Source organism: Tenrec ecaudatus, chromosome 10, assembly GCF_050624435.1.
Source record: "Tenrec ecaudatus isolate mTenEca1 chromosome 10, mTenEca1.hap1, whole genome shotgun sequence".
In the NCBI taxonomy this organism is placed as follows: Eukaryota; Metazoa; Chordata; class Mammalia; order Afrosoricida; family Tenrecidae; genus Tenrec; species Tenrec ecaudatus.
The window spans coordinates 46,755,149-46,778,401 of NC_134539.1; the positions used below are offsets into that span (position 1 = coordinate 46,755,149).

At 50.3% G+C, this 23,253-nt stretch overlaps 1 protein-coding gene across 1 annotated transcript in view; it reads right to left on the minus strand.

Annotated features, from left to right (window-relative positions):
- PTPN3 (protein tyrosine phosphatase non-receptor type 3) overlaps nucleotides 1–23,253 on the minus strand; it is a 111,281-nt gene that overhangs the window by 70,344 nt on the left and 17,684 nt on the right. Inside the window, exon 2 of the mRNA XM_075560290.1 lies at nucleotides 817–971. Within this exon, the coding sequence (XP_075416405.1) occupies nucleotides 817–954 (138 nt within the window). The 5' untranslated portion in view covers nucleotides 955–971. The remainder of the gene's footprint in view (nucleotides 1–816; nucleotides 972–23,253) is intronic.

The following is a 23,253-nucleotide window of genomic DNA, read 5'->3' on the forward strand; positions in this document are numbered from 1 at the left end:
TTCCTCCTGCACCCCTTCGCACCCCATAGAGACGGTAACCCCAGTTGTGTGGTCACAAATCTTGCAGGCCCCTTGAGGATTCTCTTTCGCAATCCGAATCCTCTTGATCAGCAAACCCCACCAGCTCCAACTTTAAAATCGTTCCAGACCTGCTTTCTTTTAGCTCCCATCCTGACAAACCACTGTTACCGCTGGAGAATCTGACTGCTGCCTGGGAGCCTGGAGGCCTGCTCTCTAGGCCTGGGCTTGAGGTGGGAAACAGTGCAGCACTGCTGGCTCTCTGTCATCTGGGAAGTTGACTCCAGGACCCTCCAGACCAGACTCACCCAGGACTGATGAGTACCTGGTGTGAATCAGTCCTTCCTTGGGCCACCAGGGGACAGGATACCACTATTGCGCTCAAAGAGCTCACTATCTACTGAGAGGCCTGTCACCTAAGTATCATGCCACTGTGACATGGACATATGCAGAAGGCCATTACTAGAGCCAAAGCTCTGCTTCTGGAAGTCAACTTGGACTTCACAGGAGGAGGTGAGCGTCTGAGGATTATCCAGGTCACTCAAAGAGAAGAGGGGGGAGAGAGAGAGACACTCCAGGTGCGTCCAGAAAATGAGCCACGTTTTAGTCATTTCCAGTCTAATCTCAACATCCAAGCTCTAAGAGGTAACTGAGATGACCTAGCTTGTTTTGAAATACTCTTTTCCTCATTTTGTAAGCCATGTAAGGACTTTTAAAACACAAAACCAGAAAACAACCCAAAGCTCTTTCTTCGGAGTATTCATTGGGTTAAAACGAACTGAACACGGAGACACTTACGTTAACTTTAAAGGTCTGTACCAAGCCATCTAAAAAGCAGATGCTGCAGACGACTTCGGCTCGAGCCTTTTCTTTGGGAAGTTCAGAGGCGCGTATGTTATTAATTCTTCCACCCAACGCACGTAACCGGGAGGTCATAACGATCGGTGAATAACCTGCAATGGAAGATAGATATACATGTTAGTCCTTTTCGGTGCAAATTACCATGAACACGTGAATGGACCGCACAGCCAACGAACACCCTTCCCACATGTCTGATTTGATCTGCCCAAGCCTGTCTGGGGAACATCACAGCTAACAGTCACAGACCGTGTTTCCATTTGGACTTTGACTCGTAAGGCAACCACCCACCCAAAGAATCTGCTGTCATGGAGTCAGTTTTGCCCCACAGTGACCGCAGGTGGTGGGAAATCTCTACAGGAGCAGAAAGCCTCATCTTTTGCCTAGAACCTGTAACAATCGCTAGACAAAAGGTACTGCTGAAATATAACAGAGAATTACATAGATGCGGGTCAAAATCTCTTCTAATTTATTGAGCGGAATTTTCAAAGACCGAATGGAAAAATTCCACTGTTTTTGAATTCCATTCCTTTCTCCCACTAGCTTTTTAAAGCTCCTCTTCTAGTCTAGGCTCTTACTTCTGTTTTGTATTTTACAGATTTCTTTATTCTGTCCCTAAGCACACAGTGGTCCAAAGGGTGTGGCCACTAGCTGAAAGGCAGGTGTTTCGAGCCCCCAGCAGTTTCAGGAGACACAGATGTGGCCACCAGCTCCAGTGACAGTCATCTGACGCAATAAATGCCATGCCACCACGCTAGCACCTGTCGTCATGTCTGATAGCCAGCAACGCCATCTGACAGAGGAGAACTGCCCCCAGAGGGTGTCCTGGGCCTCCGATCCCTTCAGATGACTGCAAAGTCTGTCCGTCCCATTGCTGTGAGGTGGAATTGGCTCAACAGTAACTGGTTTTTGTCTTTAAGGCTTTACAGACCTAAACGCGATACCCGCATGAAAAGAGGTCCTAGAAAATTGCGTGGAAGGAAAAGCTAAGACCTTCTGGTGATGAAAAGACATTAAAACCATCAAGTCCTCAGCAGCTTACAGGACAGGGTACAACTGCCCCTGTGGGTTTCTGAGATTGTAACTCTTCATGGGATTAGAGAGTCTCGGCTTTCTTCCTTGCAGCGGTTGGTGGTTCGAACCGCTGACCTTGTAGTTAGCAGCCTAGCGCATCACCATGATGCCACCAGGGCTCCTTTCTGACCCATAAGAGAAACCATAAGAAAAGCAACAAATAGCATCCATAGAGGAGGACCATGTTTGCCATGCCCATTCCACAAAGAGTATATGATAGGGCTTCAAAATGTTCATGAAAAAACAATCTTCACCAGCCAGTGCGATCACGAGGTGTCAAAGGGACCAGGTATAAGGCATCATGCAAAAAAAAAAAAAAAAAAGAATGTGTATGTGTATATATATATATATGTATATATATATTTATATATATACCACATTGAATGAAGGGGGAGGTGCAGAGTGGAGACCCAAGGCCCAAGTGTCGGCCACTGGAAATCCCCTCATAGAGGGGCTCAGGAGAGGAGATGAGTCAGTCAGGGTGCAAGGTAGTACCGACGAAGAGCACAGCTTTCCCCCAGATCCTGGATGCTTCCTCCCCCCAACTACCATGATCTGAATTCTACCTTGCAGGGCTGGATAGGGCAGAGGTTGTACACTGGTACATATGAGGGCTGGAGACACAGGGAATCCAGGGTGGACGATACCTTCGGGACCAAGGGTGTGAGGGGCGATGCTGGGAGAGCGTAGGGTGAGTGGGTTGGAAAGGGGGAACTGATTACAGGGATCCACTTGTGATCTCCTCCCTGGGAGAGGGACGACAGAGAAGAGGGGGGGGGAGGGAGACTCCGGATAGAGCAAGATATGACAAAATAATGATGTATAAATTACAAAGGGCACATGAGGGAGGGGGGAGCGGGGAGGGAGGGGGGAAAAAAAGAGGACCTGATGCAAAGGGCTTAAGTGGAGAGCAAATGCTTTGAGAATGATTGGGGCGGGGAATGTATGGATGTGCTTTATACAATTGATGTATGTATATGTATGGATTGTGATAAGAGTTGTATGAGTCCCTAATAAAATGTAAAAAAAGAAAAGGGAAAAGAAAGAAAGAAAAGAAAATGATTAGGGCAAAGAATGTACAGATGTGCTTTATACAATTGATGTATGTATATGTATGGACTGTGATAAGAGTTGTGTGAGCCCCTAATAAATTGTTAAAAAAAAAAAAAAAGAAAAAACAATCTTACTATTTTAAAGCAGTGTGAAGAAGAGGCCAGAATGACCCCTGGATCGACTAAAGTCTGTGCGCCACCAAATCCCCGTGTCCAGTGCCTGCACTACCACGCCCAAAGACTGAGGGCTGAAGGCGAAGGGCGATGAGGTCAAGGTGAAAGAACCTCAGAAGAGATCAGCAAGGTTATCTGCTAAGCCCTCTCCTCCAAAATCAGAGCTGAAGCCGGGAAAGGCTCCTGCCAAGAAGGGAGAGAAGGTGCCCGAAGGGAAACAGGCAAGGGGATGCTGGCAAGGATGGGAACAGCCCTTCAGAAATGGAGATGCCAACACAGACCAGGCACAGAAAGCTGAAGGTGCTGGAGATGCCAAGGGAAGCATGCACATTTTTATTAACCGTACTTCTGGTGACCATACAGTTTGAAATGCAATGTGTTATCAAGTATCATAAAACTGCGGAATTTTGATTTACTTTTTTGAGCTATGTAGTTAGCATGTGAAACGCTTTATTGCTGTATTGTGGTGAAGAGGCAAATCCCACTGATAGGCTCTCTCCGAAGCTGTATTGATGTGGAAGGCAACTCCTTGCCCTGACAGTTGGGGAGACCCCTCTGGGTTCCCAGGAGGTGGGATTCCTGATGCTGACACACATTAGTCCCCTTGGCACAAACACCCTGTGAGAGGGAAAAGGTACGAGTTGTTTTTCCAGCCTCATACCCTTTTCTCCCTCTGCCTTCAGCATATACCTGACTCCCCCAAACCCAGAGGCCTGTTGGGAGCTGACCTCCGATCACTGGTTGTGAGTCTACAGGGCGACCTGGACTTTCCAGGGACACCATCCTCACAGCATCCCTTGAGAGAGCAGCGGTCCCTATGTGGAGATGGTGGATCTTCAGATGGGTAATTCTACCGTGTTCATTTTCTCCAAGTCAGGGTCGGCTTGTGAAAAGTTGTTAAAATAACATGCTAAATGGGAAACGTCAACTCTCACTCTCGACCTTCCCCGTTCAGAGAGTCCGCTGAAGACTTCAGTGGGTTTTACAGTGGCTTTCTGATTTGGTAGTCCCCTGCGGAAGGGAGCTCGAAAGTTGTTGTACACTGTTAGCGATCATCTGCCCATGTCCTGTCGGAATACCATGATTGTGAAAAGTATCTTTCATAAAGTGGATGCCACTGGGGGGAAAATATTTCATTACATGTTCCCATGAACTTCTTGAAGCTCCCCTCATCTAAAGAACTCCTACAAACAACTGAAAAAACAAACACCCTGGCAGAAAAGGGGCAACAGCTCAAAGACACTCAGCCACATTGGTTGGCTAAGCAAGGCAAATGAACACCCCAGCAGGAGTGGCAGACTGAGAAACCCAGGGCTGACCCGGCTATGAGGCAAACGCAGGCTCCGGTACTGCGGGTGAGAATGGAAATGAGTACAACTACTTTGGAAAACTTGCGTAGTGTGACTAAAGCCACACACACTCACCTGAATACCTGAATGTGTGGGTGTCTGTGACATAACTATTCTGCTCCTAGGAATACTCAAAAGAGAAAAATGTACAGTTTTTCACTAGAAGACATACAAAAGAAAATTCAAGATCGTACCAAATTGGCAAAGACTCAAATGTCTCTCAACAGAGCAAATACCCTGCAGCATGTCACAGAGTGGTTTAGTTACACAGTAGAGGACATAAATGAACTACAGAGACAGGCAATAGCATGAATGGATTCTACTCTAACGTAATGTTGAGCAGAAGGAGCCCGATGCAAGACATTATCTACGGCACAAATCCACTCATTTATGCCGAGTTCAAACCCCAGGCAAAGCTAGCCAACTCGAACGAAAGGACAGTGGTTACCTGTGGGTGCAGTGACTAGGCCCTAGAGGACCCGGGGACTTCCGTAGTTCAATGCTAATGGAATTTTCCCATGAACTTCTTGAAGTTCACCTAATATCCTATTTCTTCATTGGGCTGCAATAGCCCCAGGTGAATTCACTGGGGAGATTCACCAAGGGCTACACGGATGCGTTGTGCACTTTTTGGTCTGTATGTTCTATTTCAATATCAAGCTTACTTGAAAAAAAAATGAAGATTACATTTCAAAAAGGGAATTAGAGGGTAGTTTAAAATCTGCCCCTGGTCTGTTCCCCACAGAAGAGTATAAAGAAATCGGTTTTCCTAGTGAATTCAATTGTGGGAAAATGGACGGAATGATCGACAAGGTTGAGTCGTGAATACCAGAGCCCTGGTGGCATAGTGGTTATGTGTTGGATTGCTAAATGCAAGGACAGCAGTTCGAAGCCACCAGCCACTCGGCAGAGAAAGACGGGCTTTCTACTAGAGTCGAAAAACCAGTCTTGGAAACTCGTCAGTGCTACAGGATTGTTCTAAGTCCGCACGGACTCAAAGGGCACTGATTTGGTTCGGTGGTGAGCACCCAACTGTGGGCAAGTGGAAGGAGCTCAGGTGCTAGAGCAGCCCCTCGGTCAGGGCAGGGAGGAGCCGGAGCCTGGAGGGCTGGGTGGGAGAGCTGACACTGGGGATGGGGGTTCCCAAGAAGAGCTGGGCCTTCCCTTCCGTCTGGCAAGCTCTCCCAGTGCCTCTCCCCTGGCTAACTCCTAGTCACCCTCAGCCCCAACACAGCTCCCTCAAGGACACCCTCCAGGCTTCCCTTTGGAATGCTAGCAAGCCCCAACAAAGTCACTGATGGCCCTGGAGGCTAGGCTGTTTCTGGCGCCCAGGGGCGCGGTGCAGAGCTGCTGCAGAGGGTTTGCAAGGCCGGGACAGATCCGGAGCAGAGTGCCAGTCCGTCTTCTGTTTGAACCTCACCCTTTGGGCTCGTGGTTCAGCACGAGGTCATTAGTGCTACCCAGGGGCTCCTCCCTGGCCTTCCTAACTAGTCATTTATTTGTACAGACGGCTCTCTAAGGGCATCATAACTACAGTTGGTGATGTGATTGCCATCTGCTTTTCCCACAGAGCATGGAGATCCCACAGCTGGAGCACCCAGGTCTGGGCATCATCTATCTGAAGGGACCGGCGATGAGAGGAAGAAGGAGATACAAAATGAAGATTCACAGTGTGGAAAAAGAACAGTCCAGCTGGCAGACACAAGAGAGAAGGCAAGAGAGGAGGGTCGAGTGAGGGCTCTCATGGAGAACGGGGTAGACAGTGCTTCTCCACTGCAGCCGGATTCACGTGGGCATGCCAGTAAAATGCAGACTCTGATTCACAGACCTGGGATGAGCTCAGGGGTCTCTGGTCCTCACTGATCCCACGTGTTGTAGGCAGTCCACACCGAGTAGCAAACCACAGGTGAGTGGAATGGAGATCAGGTGTCAGGTTAGGGGCCAAGCCCAGAGGAGAAAGAAAAACAAACAAAAAAAACCTGCAAATGACTAATATTCTTGGCTGCTGAACGAATGGAGGGTTGAAAGAACGATGTGGTGAGCTACTTGCAAAACTCAGTCCTTCCAGGCCGGCAGAGCACAGTTCTACGCTGACACATAAGGGGTTGTCACAGGTTGGGGCACGTGGAGCCTGGCAGCTCTGGGAAAGACGAGGGCACGGAAGGCAGATTGGATGGAGCCCCAAGACCCATGTCCCAGGGAACCGCAGAGGCCAAGGTGTAAAAGGAGGAAACCCGGAGATGGTGAAGGCTGTGTAGACCGGGAGGAAGACGGTGCTTTCACATCAATGTACTTTCTGTCCCTGGCCTCTTACCTTTATAGTCCTCGCTTATATGTACAGAGCTGCAGGTAAGCCTCCATTCTTTTGTACATAAGGATCCAAACCAAGTCAAGGAGTCCAGCATGACTCCAAGGCCCTTCGGGACAGAGCGGGATCACCGGGTAGGATTTTCAAAGCTGTACCTTGACGGATGCAGATTGCCTCATCTCTCTGCTTTGGAGTAGGTGCTGGGTTCGAACCATCGACCTTATGGTGAGCAGCCCAACACTTAGCCATGGTGCCACCAGGGCTCCTTCATAGGCAGGGCAGAAGTATCAATTACTAATAAAGACATCGGCATTGGAAGGAAATGTGTTCAGTCCTTTTATAAAATTCCACCCACCCACCACCCCCATCCTGCCCTTTTGAAAGAAAACGACATTCAAAACTGGGCTGCCTTTCTGAGCAATACGAAAGTTAGCCGAAGACAACAAGTGCATTCAGTGATGCTTCCGCCGCTCTAATTTAAGTGTCAGATTTACTGTTCAGTCCTTGCCAAAGACTCTGAGGTGGCCTACTTATGACAGAATCATTACACGTGTGGTTCTTTGTGGGAGGTACACTTCAGAATTACCTGGGTAGCTTTTTAAAAATATGGCCTGGCCCCACCCCCAGACTGTGAGACTGCAGCTGGGTGTCACCCCAGAGCGACACTCCCTTCCAGGAGCCCTCAAAAGGTAGGCAGCCCGTTGCTAGCCTGTATTTGGGATGGTCTCCTTTGGTCACTGTGTCTCTGATGGGCTCACTCGATGGCAGTGAGTATTTTTTCTATGAATTCATCCCCTGCATACAGTTCCATTAGGACCCCCCTGGAGGTGCCAGCTCATTCACTGTGGGGACACTGTCATTTCCCAGTGCAACTGAAACTGGGCACTGCCCAACTCACCACAGGCCTAGCACAGCGGTTCTCAACCTGTGGGTTGCGACCCTTTTGGGGGTCAAACGACCCTTTCACAGGGGCTGCCCGATTCTTCACAGAAGCAAAATGACAGAGATGAAGTAGCAACGAAAATAATTTTATGGTTGGGGGGGGGTCACCACAACATGAGCTGTATGGAAGGGTTGAGGCATTAGGAAGTTGAGAACCACTGATCTAGACAGTGAATTCTAACCAGAGCCTCTGGAGGAAAAAGAGGCAGGCTGGTAATCCCAACTGCATACTCTGATTTCGAAGTAACTAGCACCTGTGCGGCTATTGTCACTCACACACACACACACACACACACACACACACACACACACACACCACCCACCACCACCACCACCACCACCACCACCACCACCACCACCCCACCCCATCCCTCTTCCAAACTCACAGTCATTGAGGACATTCTGATTGCTGGCGACAGAGTAAAACTGCCCGCAAAGGGTTTTTTTTTTTTTTTTTGCTTGCTTTTTAACTATTTAAAAAAAATCATTTTATTGGGGGCTCATACAACTCTTATGACAATCCAAACATACATCAATTGTGTAAAGAACATTTGTACATTCATTGCCCTCATCATTCTCAAAACATTTGCTCTTCACTTAAGCCCCTGGCATCAGCTTGTCACTTTCCCCCCTTCCCTCTCCACTTCCCCTCCCTCATGAAAACTTTATAATTTATAAATTATTGTTTTATCATATCTTGCCCTCTCCGGCGTCTCCCTTCACCCCCTTTTCTGTTGTCTGTCCCCCAGGGAGGAAGTCGCATGTAGATCCTTGTAATCGGTTCTCCCTTTCCAACCCACTCACCCTCTACTCTTCCAGTATCGCCACTCACACCCCTGGTCCTGAAGATATCATCTGCCCTGGATTCCCTGTGCCTCCAGCTCCTATATGCACCAGTGTACAACCTCTGCTCTATCCAGACTTGCAAGGTAGAATTCGGATCATGGTGGGGGGGGGGGAGTATTTAGGAGGAAAGCTGTGCTCTTCATCGGTGCTATATCGCACCCTGACTGACTTATCTCCTCCCCTAGGCCCCTCTGTGAGGGGGTCTACACTGCATCCTGACTGGCTCTTCTCCTCCCCTAGGCCCCTCTGGGAGGGGGTCTACACTGCATCCTGACTGACTTATCTCCTCCCCTAGGCCCCTCTGTGAGGGGGTCTCCACTGCATCCTGACTGACTTATCTCCTCCCCTAGACCCCTCTGGGAGGGGGTCTCCACTGCATCCTGACTGGCTCTTCTCCTCCCCTAGGCCCCTCTGGGAGGGGGTCTACACTGCATCCTGACTGGCTCTTCTCCTCCCCTAGGCCCCTCTGGGAGGGGGTCTCCACTGCATCCTGACTGGCTCTTCTCCTCCCCTAGGCCCCTCTGGGAGGGGGTCTCCACTGCATCCTGACTGGCTCTTCTCCTCCCCTAGGCCCCTCTGTGAGGGGGTCTACACTGCACCCTGACTGACTTATCTCCTCCCCTAGGCCCCTCTGTGAGGGGGTCTACACTGCACCCTGACTGACTTATCTCCTCCCCTAGGCCCCTCTGTGAGGGGGTCTCCACTGCATCCTGACTGGCTCTTCTCCTCCCCTAGGCCCCTCTGGGAGGGGGTCTACACTGCATCCTGACTGACTCATCTCCTCCCCTAGGCCCCTCTGGGAGGGGGTCTCCACTGCATCCTGACTGGCTCTTCTCCTCCCCTAGGCCCCTCTGGGAGGGGGTCTCCACTGCATCCTGACTGGCTCTTCTCCTCCCCTAGGCCCCTCTGGGAGGGGGTCTCCACTGCATCCTGACTGGCTCTTCTCCTCCCCTAGGCCCCTCTGGGAGGGGGTCTACACTGCATCCTGACTGGCTCTTCTCCTCCCCTAGGCCCCTCTGGGAGGGGGTCTACACTGCATCCTGACTGGCTCATCTCCTCCCCTAGGCCCCTCTGGGAGGGGTCCCCACTGCATCCTGACTGGCTCTTCTCCTCCCCTAGGCCCCTCTGGGAGGGGGTCTACACTGCATCCTGACTGGCTCTTCTCCTCCCCTAGGCCCCTCTGGGAGGGGGTCTCCACTGCATCCTGACTGGCTCTTCTCCTCCCCTAGGCCCCTCTGGGAGGGGGTCTCCACTGCATCCTGACTGACTCATCTCCTCCCCTAGGCCCCTCTGGGAGGGGGTCTCCACTGCATCCTGACTGGCTCTTCTCCTCCCCTAGGCCCCTCTGGGAGGGGTCTCCACTGCATCCTGACTGACTCATCTCCTCCCCTAGGCCCCTCTGGGAGGGGGTCTCCACTGCATCCTGACTGGCTCTTCTCCTCCCCTAGGCCCCTCTGGGAGGGGTCTCCACTGCATCCTGACTGACTCATCTCCTCCCCTAGGCCCCTCTGGGAGGGGGTCTCCACTGCATCCTGACTGGCTCTTCTCCCGGAGAGCCTTCCATACGGGGATTCTGAAGCTGTAGGTGTTTATGGGAGCAGCACGCTTTGTCTTCTGGTGGAATGGATGGGGGTTCAAACTGCTGGCTTTGTGGTCAGCAGTCCACCCAGGACTCCTGTGTGGGTAGTGGTGGGGGCTTATTAGCTTAATCTCAGTTAATGACGCTCACTGCAGAGTCACCCATCAGCTGACAAGACAGACTGACAGCCCAGATCTGACACTGTCTCCTTCTCAGTCAATCTCTGACTGCTACAGAAAGCACTTGGGACCTAAGGACAACAGAGTAAGTAGTAATTTCATGCAAGTTGCCAAAATGTTCCTCCTACAATTACTCCTAAATGTAAACCTTAATGAGAGCACGCCTGAAGTTGAATAGCCACATAATTGTGCCATGTGGTGTTTTTAGACCACCTTGAGATTACATCTTAAGCCATTGTCCAGGACAATGGATGCTGACTAACTGCCTTGCTTCCTGTCCTGCAGCGATGGGGGAACTCTGGGTTTCTACGGCTTCCTTTATAGCCCTCTTAACTCTCCACAGAGCCACAACCCACTGGGGACAACTGGCCTCTCCAACCACCACAGCAGCGGATGTGTGTTACAGTACGGAAGCCAAGCTTGCTCTCTGCACACCTGACGTGGGGTGGGGGGATGGAGAAGAAAAGGCCCCCTCGGCCACTGACTTTGAAATCTGTTCTGCACAGTAGCGACAGAGGTCCTGGGACTATATCTTTGCCTTAAGGGTGAGTCCAACTCTTAGCAACCGCGCAGGACAGAGTAGAACGCCTTGTGATTTTCCAAAGCTAATTCTTTCTGGGAATAGAGAGCTTCATTTTCCTCACTCTGACTGGGGGCAGGGAAGTGTTCCACACTGGTGGTGACCAGCCCAATATGCCATCCACGATGGCCCCGGGACTCTATGCCAATAAAGGTCACGAACAAGGCAAAGCTTCTAAAACCACCAAAGGGGACTGCTGGCCCAGGAGTTCGTCCTGCAATTCCGATTTTAATGCAGTGCAGGCGGATGCATGTGTTCCCTTTCTTCTGCAAACCTGCTTCAGTCTCAGGCAGGCAGCCCGCTAAAGCTCAAAGGGTGACTTAGAGGCGTGCCACACACCCCTGCCCTGCTCTACAAACCCCACAGAATCAACAGCAAGTGCTACGAATCGTCAAGCCTCGGGCCTGCAGGTCCTGGAGCCTTGGCGGTCAAGTGTGGGTGACATGCCTGGCCCTGTGCTGCATCCCTTGACTGTCTCGGGGCCCAAGAGCAAGTGGGGCGGGGGGGGGGGGAGTAATGCAGCTGCTTCGTTCCCTATGGGTCTATGTGCTGACCCTTTTCCAAGCCAATGAACTGCAGACCGAAGAGAGAGGAGCACGCCCAGGTCATAAAGTACCTGAACTCAATTTTGTCTTGGGGGGTGGAGGGTGAGGGGAAGAAGGTGTAGAGATTTCATATGTATCCTTTAAATGCTATTTTCATTGTTACTTAGTGAAAGCGTGCATGGCAAACTTGGCTCCCTTTTATCTGCTTTTAGACAAATTGGTCTGTGCTGTTGGTTACACTCTGCTTACACTGTGTCAGTGTCCATTTCACGTCCAGCCCCTTCCCGCCTTCCCTCCTGCTGGTCTCATTCTTGCTTTTAGGTAACTGCTGACTGCCTTCATCCCAGAAAATTAATTGTGACATTACTTCTCTTATAACCAATCCATTATTTGGATGACAGGTGACATGCGGATACAGCTCCAATCCCAAGTTCAAGCGGTATCTGGAAGCCACTAGTCTCAGTAGGTCTGTCATTTTAGGAATTTTAAAGATCCCCCCCCCCCACACACACATTTTTCTCCCATTCGATCTGGAACTTTGAATTGAACCCCTCATAGACCTATTTTTAAAAATAAGAAAGCAACTTAAATCTGCGATACAAGAATGCAATTTTTTACTTAAAGAATTTTTAAGGTATAGTTTTGATGTACCAACCCCTGAGTAGGGGTTCCCGGGGCCACAGATGGTTTAGCCCCCAGTGGAAGGTCGGTGGATCAGAATCCACCTAGAAGGGCCTTTGAAGACAGGCTTGGTGATCTACTTGCTTCTGAAAGGTCACAGCCTGGAAGCCCCCATGAAGCAGTGTCTGTGGCCAGTTCTACATGGATGCCGGCTCCTAACCAAAAGGCTGGCTACTTCTGGGCGAAGGATGGGGCAGTGTTGCTTCGGGACAGATTTAGTCTTGGAAACCCGGCAGGCCAGCCAGTTCTAGCCTGTTCTTTTGGGTCCCTATCAGTTGAATTAACTCAACAGCCCTCTCTCCTGCTATCGAGTCAATGCGGACGCAGGGTCCCTACAAAGAAGGGTACAACTGGGTTTCTGAAATGGTAACTCTTTACGGGAGTAGAAGGCTACTCTTTCTCCTGTGGAGAGGTTGGTGGCTTCAGATGGCTGATCTTGGGGTTAGCAGCCGAATTTGTAATCACTACACCACCAAAGCATGGGCTCAGCAGCTCTGGGTTATGTAAGTTAGCCATGGGGTGGGGGGTGGGAGGGGTCACTACAGAAATCCACTTGAGTAATCATGCAGTGGGCCTAGGCCAATGCTACCACCTAGTGGCTACCAGAGGAAAACACCTCATCTTTTTTATTAGAGTTCAGAGCACTTATTTTTCTCCAGAGTGTATAAAGCCTTTTCTGTAGCTCCATTTCATTTCTCTCACTCTTTCCCCTGATGGAATTGGGGAAATTCTTTCTCCTCTCCCTCTCTCGTTGTTGTTGTTGTTGCAGCTGTTGATGAGACCACACAGATGCCTGGGTCTGCTGGTCATTTCTGGGCAGGAAAAGTAATATATGCTCATCATGTTCAGTCAGCCCTGCTGGGCGGATGACATGTCAAATTAAGCCAGCGTATCACGAAACGCTATTATTTACTGTATTTAGGTTTAGCTCTCTGCATACTTATTAAATATTAGGTTTTGTTCTTCAGTAAGATATGAACCGTTGGGGCTGGGTGCACAGTGGTTAGGCACCCCACTGGTAACCGAAAGGGCGAAGGTTTGAACCCATCCCATGGATCCTGGGGAGCAGTCTGTTCCCCTAAACATTATACCCTAGAAACCGCCCACCCCACCCCGGGGCAGCACTGCTCTGCCACACGGGTCTCCATCGGCGGCGGCAGCAGCCACTGCAGAACAATGATACTGCTCACTTCTTTCACTGAAAATGCACAGAAGCCTGGCTGCCTTCTGAACCCACCAAGTCCTCCGTCACTACACGGAGGCCATTGAACATCGACGGCATAGAGCCTTCTGACCGAGCAGATGGCTCATCTGAACGTTTCACTGTGTGTGTTCCCCAGAGTCCTTTCCCACACTTCCCCTCCCGGGAGAGCCCACTCCAGGATCACGCATGCTCTCACCGTGACGTCAGGAGACAGACTGGGCTTTCTACTCCTGGAAACAGAGTCTCCGAAACCCACACTGGCTTGATGGCAGTACTTTTTATATTTCGGTTTGGGTTTTGGAAGGAGCTCTCATGGCATGCTGGGTCATGACGGAGCTGCCCACCATAGGTCAGCGGTTCAAAACCAGCAGCCAGTCCTCGGAAGAAAGCTACGGCTTCTGACTCTTGTAAAGAGTTACAGCCTCAGAAATTCACACGGCCAATTCGGCCCTGTCCTGTAGAGTCATGGCAGGTCAGAATCGACTTGACAGCTGCGTGTTGGTTCCTGAAGGTCTGCGCCCCAAGCCAGGCTAGGCGGGTGCGCTCATGTGCCAGTTTTCCTGTCCACGCCGCAAGCCCCACGTGCGAGCTAACAGTAAACTTCTGTAGCTTAACAGCTGTCCCACTGCTTAGCTGGGAGACACGCTTCCTAAGTCACCGTGGACAGTCACAGGCTCCCCCGCCGGGGTGTCCACACCGGGATTAGCAATGTCGTCAAAGTAAAGAAGAAGAAAGCAGCGTGGAATTAAGTTCGCGCAAAAAGGATCCTGTCACTGGCTATCACACAGCCACATGGCTTGGCTCGTTAGGAGAAATCCGTTCCCATCTTCCACGGCCACCAGGGCTTAGTAGCTCGTGATGCTCGAGTTCTAGAAAAGATCACAGGGCCTTCTGTTATGCCACCTCTCGGTCAGCAAAGACTGAGAAGGCCAGCGGCCGCTGTCTGGAGGCAAAGAGAGGCGAGGAAACAGCAGGGCATCCATGGGGTGGATTAGGTCTTGCGACTGCGACTCATGAAATTCAACCCAAATAATGAAAACTGGCGACTTTCCTTTTCATCGGCGAAAGGTCCTCCTCGCTGAGAAAGCACCTCCGTGCATATTATTTCGCTTTATCCAGGTTAACTGGTCACAGAATCACCAGACAACTGGCACACGAAATGCACTCCTTGCCCTCGGGACGTTATAATTTCCCTAATTCTATCAGCGCGCCTCCTGCCACGTTTTCCGCTTTCTTGGATTTTTAATTTCCAAGCACAACAGTGCATTGCAATGGAAAGATGAATATGCTGGCTTATTTAAAAAAACAACCCTGGCTCTTAATGAGAACATAATTACTACTATTTGCTAAACCTGGGGGTGGGGTGGGGAATCTATTCCTGAAAGGAGGCGTCTTCATATTGCCAATGCAACGTTAGAGCCTGTCAATTACTCTGTCCAGGGCCCACATGTCGACAAAATTAATCTCTAAATTACATCGTTAAAGCATAACGCCTGTTCGTGAGCATAATACAGAAAATCTTAATTTTATTTTTAATTTGGGTATCTTAAAATATTGCGTACCTTTTACTTAGGAAAAATATTGCCCTGGACACAGCAACAAAGAGATCTCTAACACTTGGATGTCACAGTGGCCTCACACACGCCACCCTGCCAGGCGCACCGTGGCACTCAGTCCCGCCACCCTGCAGTTATCATCCCTAATCCAGAAAAAACACCATTGCGGGTGGGGGCAAACCCTCCCCGCCCCACCTCACACACAAAGCCTGTGACCTGTTCAGGGCGTGGATTCCGGCCTGCAGCCACTGGGAGTGGAGTCACTCGTGGGGTTAGTGGTGCTCCAGGGGAGCCCCGTCATTAGCACCCTTGTTCTCAAAGAACTTCAAAATGTCAAATAGTTTTCTTATTATGGTGTCTGGGGTTTATTTATAGGTTCGACACCATGACACTTGCAAAACTAACAAAATAAAACAAGTTATACTTGATACTGGGAGGGTCAGGAGAAGTCGTTTTAAGCTCCCCTGAAGGGCAAGATAAAGAATGCTTGGGGAGCGAGGGCCAGTCTCGGGGAAGAGGCTGTAATGTTGCTATAAAGAGAAACAAGCCTCGGATGTTCCATGAGCCGGGCTTTCTGGGCTGGAGAGGGAAGCAAGCTAACTTAGGCAAACACATAAACTTGCTCCTAAACCAACTGGCAGCGCGTACTACAGTGGTGGGCATATTAAATCAAGCCGTGGAATTCTGTCAGCCATGTTTTCTCTTATATAAACATGTTTTTATTTAGCAGCACAAACAAAAAAGGCAGCGATGGTAGATCAATCCTCAAGAAATGTAATTATCAAACAACAAGCGATATAAAAGTGATGGTGAGGAGGGTGTAGAGCGCTTGGTGGGGTTTGATAAATGCAATGTAGCCAAGAGGAATTACTGAGAGCCTAATGAAGTACATATGTAAATATGTTAATATATAATGATAGGGATATAGGTCTATGTACATATTTATATGTTAGTATCAAGGTAGCAGACAGATTCTGGGCCTGTACTCAAGTCCTCCCTCATTGCAAGAACATGTTCGAATAACCTGGCATGCTGTGATGCTCACCTTCCCGACATGATTGCTGAAGACAAATGGATGCATAAGCAAATGTGGTGAAGAAAGCTGATGGTGCCCGACTATCAAGATATAGCGTCTGGAGTATTAAAGGCTTGAAGTTACGCAAAGGCCCATCTAGCTCAGAAGCAACAAAGCCCACATGGAAGAAGCACACCAGCCTGTGCGATCACGAGGTGTTGAAAGGATCAGGTATCAGAAGACCCAAAGCAAACAACCATATTGATGCAAACGAGGGAAGTCAAAGTGGAGACCCAGAGCCCATCTGTAGCCAATAGGACATCCCCTCACAGAAGGGTCACAAGGAAGGGACAAGCCAGGCAGGGTGCAGTGTAGCACCAACGAAACACACAGCATTCCTCTAGTCCAGTGGTTCTCAACCTTCCTAATGCCAGGATCCTTCAATACAGTTCCTCATGTTGTGATGACCTGATTGATGTATTAAACACCACCCTCCCCCCATGGGATGAACAACAGAAATATGGGTGAAGAGAGACAGTATTTGGTTTATGACATGAAAATAATAATTTATCAAGGGTTCATGAGGGTGGGGGAGGGAAGAGAGAAAACGAAGAGCTGATACCCAGGGCTCAAGTAGAAAGAAAATGTTTTGAAAATGATGATGGCAACATATATGCAAACATGCTTGATATAATTGATGTACAGATTGTTATGAGCCATAAGAGCACCCAATAAAATGATTTATTAAAAAATAAAGATAATTATTTCCAGCCTTATGCTCTATTCCATCAGGTCTCCCCTCCCGAGGGAACCAGTTTTTAAAACTTTACACTTTAAGAATGTGTTTACACATTTAAATTGGCAAAAAAAAAAAAAAAGAATGTGTTTACACACTGTATTCACAGGTATGCGTAGGTGTGTTTAAGATGTGCTTTGGTGCTGTAGTTGCTGCTTTTTGATTGGCTCCTGACTTGCGGGGACCCCCTACACAATGGAGGTGGATTATAGTGATCCAGAAAGTTTTCACGGGGGCGAATTGTTGGGAGGTCGCCAGGCCTAACTTCCCAGTCTGAGCTCTTCTAGAAGCTCCGCTGAAACCTACCATCCGTGCCCCTACTGACAGAGGGCTGGGGCTGTGCATGCGGTTCACTGACCAGGAGCCAAACCTGGATCAACCTCAGGGAAGATGGGAATTCTGTGCCACCCTCCCTATTCCCCACCCCAATGCTAGAATGGGCATTCCCGCCAGACTCACCTCTTGTGGGCATTTCTCACTGCATACATGGGAGCTTTGGGTGGTTTGCATGGTGGGGCCACACAGAAATGAGGAGGGTGGGATATGACCCTCCCCCTGTGCACTTCAGATGGGCTTTCATCACTTCATGCTAGTTCCTGGAACCCAGAAACATCAGAGGCCAGCAAGGCTGCCTCCTGGGGGGACAAGGGGACAAATGCCAAGCCAAGAGGGGTTTAACTCAAATGGTCCGGAGGAAAATGACTTCCAGGGCTTCACCACTAAACAAGCTGCCCCATCAGCTTCGAAGCAAGCAACCAGCCAACTTCCAACCTCAGACTACAGTTTTACAGACCGGTCTTTCTTGTTTATAATTACCCCCAGCCTCCTCAGTTAGTGCAAGACCATTTCCTTATCCAATGTCCATTTGCTAAGCACAAACCCCGGGAGTGGGATGGGGGTGGGGAGAAGCAGACGGGCCTAGAGTTGGGAGTTCTCAAAAGCCAAACCAATCTCAGGGAGCAGATTCTGACTCATAGCAACCCTGTAAGACAGAGCAGGAGGCTCCGGCAGGTTTCTGAGACTGTAAGACAGAGCAGGAGGCTCCGGCAGGTTTCTGAGACTGTAAGACAGAGCAGGAGGCTCCGGCAGGTTTCTGAGACTGTAAGACAGAGCAGGAGGCTCCGGCAGGTTTCTGAGACTGTAAGACAGAGCAGGAGGCTCCGGCAGGTTTCTGAGACTGTAAGACAGAGCAGGAGGCTCCGGCAGGTTTCTGAGACTGTAAGACAGAGCAGGAGGTTCCTGCAGGTTTCTGAGATTGTAAGACAGAGCAGGAGGCTCCTGCGACTGTAAGACAGAGCAGGAGGCTCCGGCAGGTTTCTAGGGCTGTAATTCCTCACAGGTGCAGAAAGCCTCATCCCCCCCACCCCACTCCCAACACCCCCCTCACCCCAAATTGTTGACCTTGTGGTTAACAGTCCAACTGGTAACCCACTACCCACTGCCACCAGTGCTTTTTAGAGGCGAAGCAAGGCCAGGTGCTAGAAGAACATGGGAGGGCCGCATGGCGGGGCCCTTCCCAAAGGCTTTACGGGCAGCCATGGACACAGGGAAACTGGCTGGGTTAGGCAGTGGCCTCTAGGCCCTGAGGTCTGCTTAAGCAAAGTCTGTTGGAAATGCCATCCTGCACGCTTGATTCATGGTGACCACAAGGCCTGTGAAGCAGGACACTGGCCAGTCCTGCACCATCCCCAGGATCAGTGGTAGACTGGACAGTGGTGATCCACAGGGTTGTCTGCAGATTGCCAGGCCTTCCTTCCGAGTCCCTCTGAAATTAGACTCTGTTGAGTTCAGTCCCACATCAGAGCAACATGCAGGCCTCCACTGAGACAAGTGAGGTGCACTGACCGGGAATTGAACCCAGGTTTCTCACACGGAAGACAGGATTTCTGCCACGGAACCACCACTGCCCTGTGTACCGGGGCAAGGAGAGGAAAACGCAGGCACGTTTTAGGGACCCCACGGAAATAGTGAGCAGGGGTGTCCTATGGGAATAACTGAAATTTTACAAAGAGAGATCTTCCCAAAGGTAAGATTACATCCTTCAAGGATCTAAGGGGCCCTTCCCACATAAAAGGGAGGAGGCTTTGTAAGGGGCCTCGGGAGGGTCAGCAGCTCTAGAATCAGGCAAGTGTGGGCTGGAACGGCTGTGTGACTTGAAAGACGTTGTTTAACTTCTCTGAGATCCCGTTTCCTCATCCACCAGAGGGGTGGGCATTTCAGTTTTCCAAATTTTGTTTAAAGCAGTGGAGATAATGTATCGTGAGACTAATTTTTTTTCAGGTCCCAAGTTTTCAACAGGGGGGGCGAGGAGATGAAAGAGGCATTGTCAGTCAACTGCAGGTAGGGCTTTGCCATCTTCATGGCTGTACACACCTTACGGGAACCGCCCTGGAAAGGAGTGGGCTTCCCAACCCTGGTGGTGATCAAACATGAAGTTGCCAGAGGGCAGGCCAGCGCTGCAGGAGCCTGACACAGGACCTTTGAGGTTCTGTTTCAACAGTGCTCGGGTTACATTTCTGAAATGGCAAGGCCCACTGGAGTGGCATCATTCAAATCAGGATTTCTCGCAGAAAATAATTCCAATAAATCCTCGCCTTTGGGGGCAAGGGGGTGGGGAGGAAAATGGACCATGGTACTACAAAACAGGAGGAGAAAGAATATGAGACAAGAAGCCAATTTATACAAATAAATAGACAATGGAGTAAAAACTTACATTTAATCCATTTCTACCTCAAGTCTACCTCTTAAACAAAATAAAATCAAAATAAAACGCTCCCTCTGAAGAGCTCCACTGGCGTCCAAGCAGGCTGGAAAACAGGATGACAGAGATTTACTCTCTGGGGACATGAATCAACTTGCATAAACGTTACAAAAACTACTGTGCTGATATTTGCCCTGGGGGTGCAAGCACACTCATTTGGGGGTCACCCTGCCATATTTCTCTCTCCACCCCTGCCCCTTTACAGCCCAAAGCAGCAGAAGCCTGTGGAAAAGAAAACAGCAAAAGTCACTTTGAAAGCTTGGAGATGTGTTAATCAGAGCGCATCCCAGCCAAGACGCTGGAATCTCACAACCGGACCATCTCCAGTCCTGGGTCCAGCCAGCAGTGCGAGGCCGATGGCACCCCAGCCGGAGAAACACAACCCTCGCCACCAGGTGCCCCGCCTTAATTTTACCTCAAGGAAATGCAGGGGGAAGAAGCCCCAAATACTTTTAAAAGGGAGACGGAGAAGGAAGCGACACCCCATTTTTATCCCTGGCTATCATGTGCCATGGAGAATCTTGCCCAAGTTGTTCTTCCATCTCCCTCTGGCTCAGCTCCCTAGTTCGGAGCCCTCTAAAGCCCCGTCCAGCTCTCAAATCCTATGCCTAAGGTTTTAATCCTCGGGCCGGCTCGGGTTATATTAGGGACAGCGTCCTTACTGCTGGCCGGAGCCTCGAGGCACCAAGGTAAACGTAGTTTCATGCAACCTATTCAGATTTCTGGGGCTTTGTTGACATGGTGGGACGGAGTCAGGAAATGATGGAACGCCAAATCCGGACTCACTCTTCAAAGGCACACATGCGCGCCAAAATGCTGATCAGAATAACAGTATTTAGGGGCAGTGGAAGGAAACGAATAGATTTTGCTGCGGGCCTGGGCACACCTACACCGCTTGGAGCGTGGAACCGCAGCCCATGCCCTGCAGGCACCTTGGACCAGAACCATTTCTGCTCGGTGGTTCTGCGCCCTTCACACCTGTTGTGGTTCAGGTCATGGCTCTGCCACTGCCAACCTGGTAGACCGTGGTCAAATTACATGGTCAGTCTTGATTTTTCCCATTGGTGGGCAATTCTGAGAACAAGTCTGTCCCGCCCACTCCTAAACAACACCCCCCCCCCACACACACACCAAACTCACTGCCACCGAATAGATGCTAACTCATAGTGACCCTACAGGGCAGGGTAGAACTGCCCGCGTGGGTTTCCAAAATTAGAACTCTGCAGGAGTCTTGACTGTCTCCCATAGAGCGGCTGGTGGTTTCAAACTGCTGAGCTTAGACCTACCCCACTGGGGCCCCCAATCCCCCACAGATTTATGCTCAATGATAATCACTGCAAGTATTATCTCCAAGTTACTGCCCTTCCCATCCACCACCTGGATCCTCACCCACCACCAGACTGGGCCTGCGGATGCACTCCGAATTCCACAGGGCTTCCAAAGGTGCTTTCCCATCCGTTCTTCCGGGCGCAGCCTGGCCGGAAGCACTGCTGTGCCCATGTCACAGAACCATGCTGGTAAAGAACCATGCTCATGTCACACAGGCAGGTTCCACACTGGCTGATGGTCCCCAGCTCAGCTTGGGTGTCACACACCTCACTGTGAGTCCACCGATCCATGTGACTGGGCGGAAGGTGAACTACAGCTGAATCACTGCGGAGGGGGAGGTTGCACTTAATTACCATTGCCTTTGTAATTTACTTAGTAAGCTTTGCTCTTGCCCTTGCAGATAATCTTCAGAGAAACTCCCCACTGCTCACATTTTGGTAAATTTCCTCTTAAGGAGGAACTCACCCAAATGACCCTGAAAACCTTTCCCCCCTCATTAATTCTGCAACGCCAGAAACCTCAGGAATGACTCAGTAGTATTCCCTCCATTCAAAGATGACATAATTGATTTACTCGGACTTGCAGAAGAAAGATTTTAAAGGAACAGTACATCCAAAGTACCCTGGGAGGGGAAGAGTCATGTGAATTTCAGAAAGGTTAAGATGTGGAAAACTCGCCTTCACTCAGAATGGAGGAAACACAGTCACTTTCTTCGCTTTTACAAGAGCCCGTGGGCTGGACGGCGCATATGCCCTATGTCTAAAGGCCCTGCCAGCCCGCCAGGCCTGGGTTAATTATTAGCCGCTGGGAGTGGGGGCGGGCCACCTCACTTCCTGCAGCCTGGCCCTGGGTTTGGCCTTGGGCCTGGCTTACTCCTGTGTGGTGGCTGGGAGAGTCTCCCGCTGTGTGCACCTGCCTCCTGTGGTGCCCGTCTCAGACTGGGAGGCCTCCCGATGATCGCTGGCCAGCTTCCCAGGGAAGAGCTCCACCAGACCCTGGTCCGCTGTCCACCAGGGGCATTCAGCCCAGCTCTAAGAAGGCCTGGAGCAGGGGCCAGACTGGCCTCTATAAGGAGGTAGCAGAGACCGGGGTCTCCAGGAGGACTGGGGACAGACTCACTGCTTCTCACCCTGGAGTTCTTGACAAGCATGGGAGGTGCTCAGAACCTACAGCTGTGTGTTGGGGGGTGGATGAGTGGGGAAAGATGAGACTCTGATCACCCAAAGGTGGCCAATCCTGGTGGGGAACAAGGAATAGCTCAAGGGGCCAGGGGCTATGAAGGGCCCTCGCCTATCCAGCACAACAGTCAGCAGTGTTATGTCTTTGGGGTGCACTTTTAAATCCAGCTGTGTGCTCCTTAATGCCTATACACGCATGTGTTCTACACTCTCACACTGTCCAAGTATCTCCATCCACAGCACAGACATCGTGCATTATGGTTTTATGAGACTCCACCCAGTGCAACAGATAAGCATTACTTAGAGGGCAATGTGTAAGTAGGGCTGGTGTTGGATGACTTCTGGTTAATTTTGCAGATCTCTGTTTTCATAAAGAATCCACAGGAAACCCAGGGAGGATAGGAGGATCATGACTCCCAGAGCGGGCACAAATGCTGTGGGTGGGTCGGGGGTGGGGGGTGTTCAGATGAGCCAAGCCTTAGGGCAGAATCAGCAAAGCTGTGGGGGCAAAAGGCCAGAAGGGGCTGGCCCACCTATTAAGAGGGAAAAGGCACAAAACATGACCAGGTAATAAACTATTTGGACAAAACCATTGAATATACTGTGTCTGCTTTCTCCACCAGGCAAAGGAATCTCTCTCAATGAGAAGCATGGTACTGAAGGGGAAGGGAGGCTGCCCACGTGGCCCAGCTGAGACATCCTACACCTGTCATTCCACAGCAGTTCACAGGCAGCAAGGAGCCCAGCCCTACACATACGGCAAAGAACAGGCCTGAGGTGATGTGGTGTGTATCCAGGGGCAGCGTGGAATCCAAGCCACTGTGACCCCTGCCAAGTGAACACCACTGCACTAGATCACGCACAGGGCCTGGCCTTTCCAGATGCACCACCGTGACCTCGGCAGCCGGCTCAGAGCCCAGCACCCAGGAGGTGTCAAACATAGTCATACGTGCACAACGTCCCTTCAGGCAACGTCTGACCCCATGAGGAGTTCGTGGAAAAATGCAATGAGGAAATTCTCCAGGAGCTGTCTGAAGTGCTCCCCACCGACTCTCCGTTCTGAACATTTGAGGTACATACATTGGTTTTGTAATCACAAATAGGTACCACGTTACAGTGCACACCAAAACACGATCACTACTGTATTACCATGTGAAACACTGGTTTCAAAGTTACCCAAGTGAATTTTAGAAGTGCCTTTCCTGCATAGAAAGGTACACATACATGAG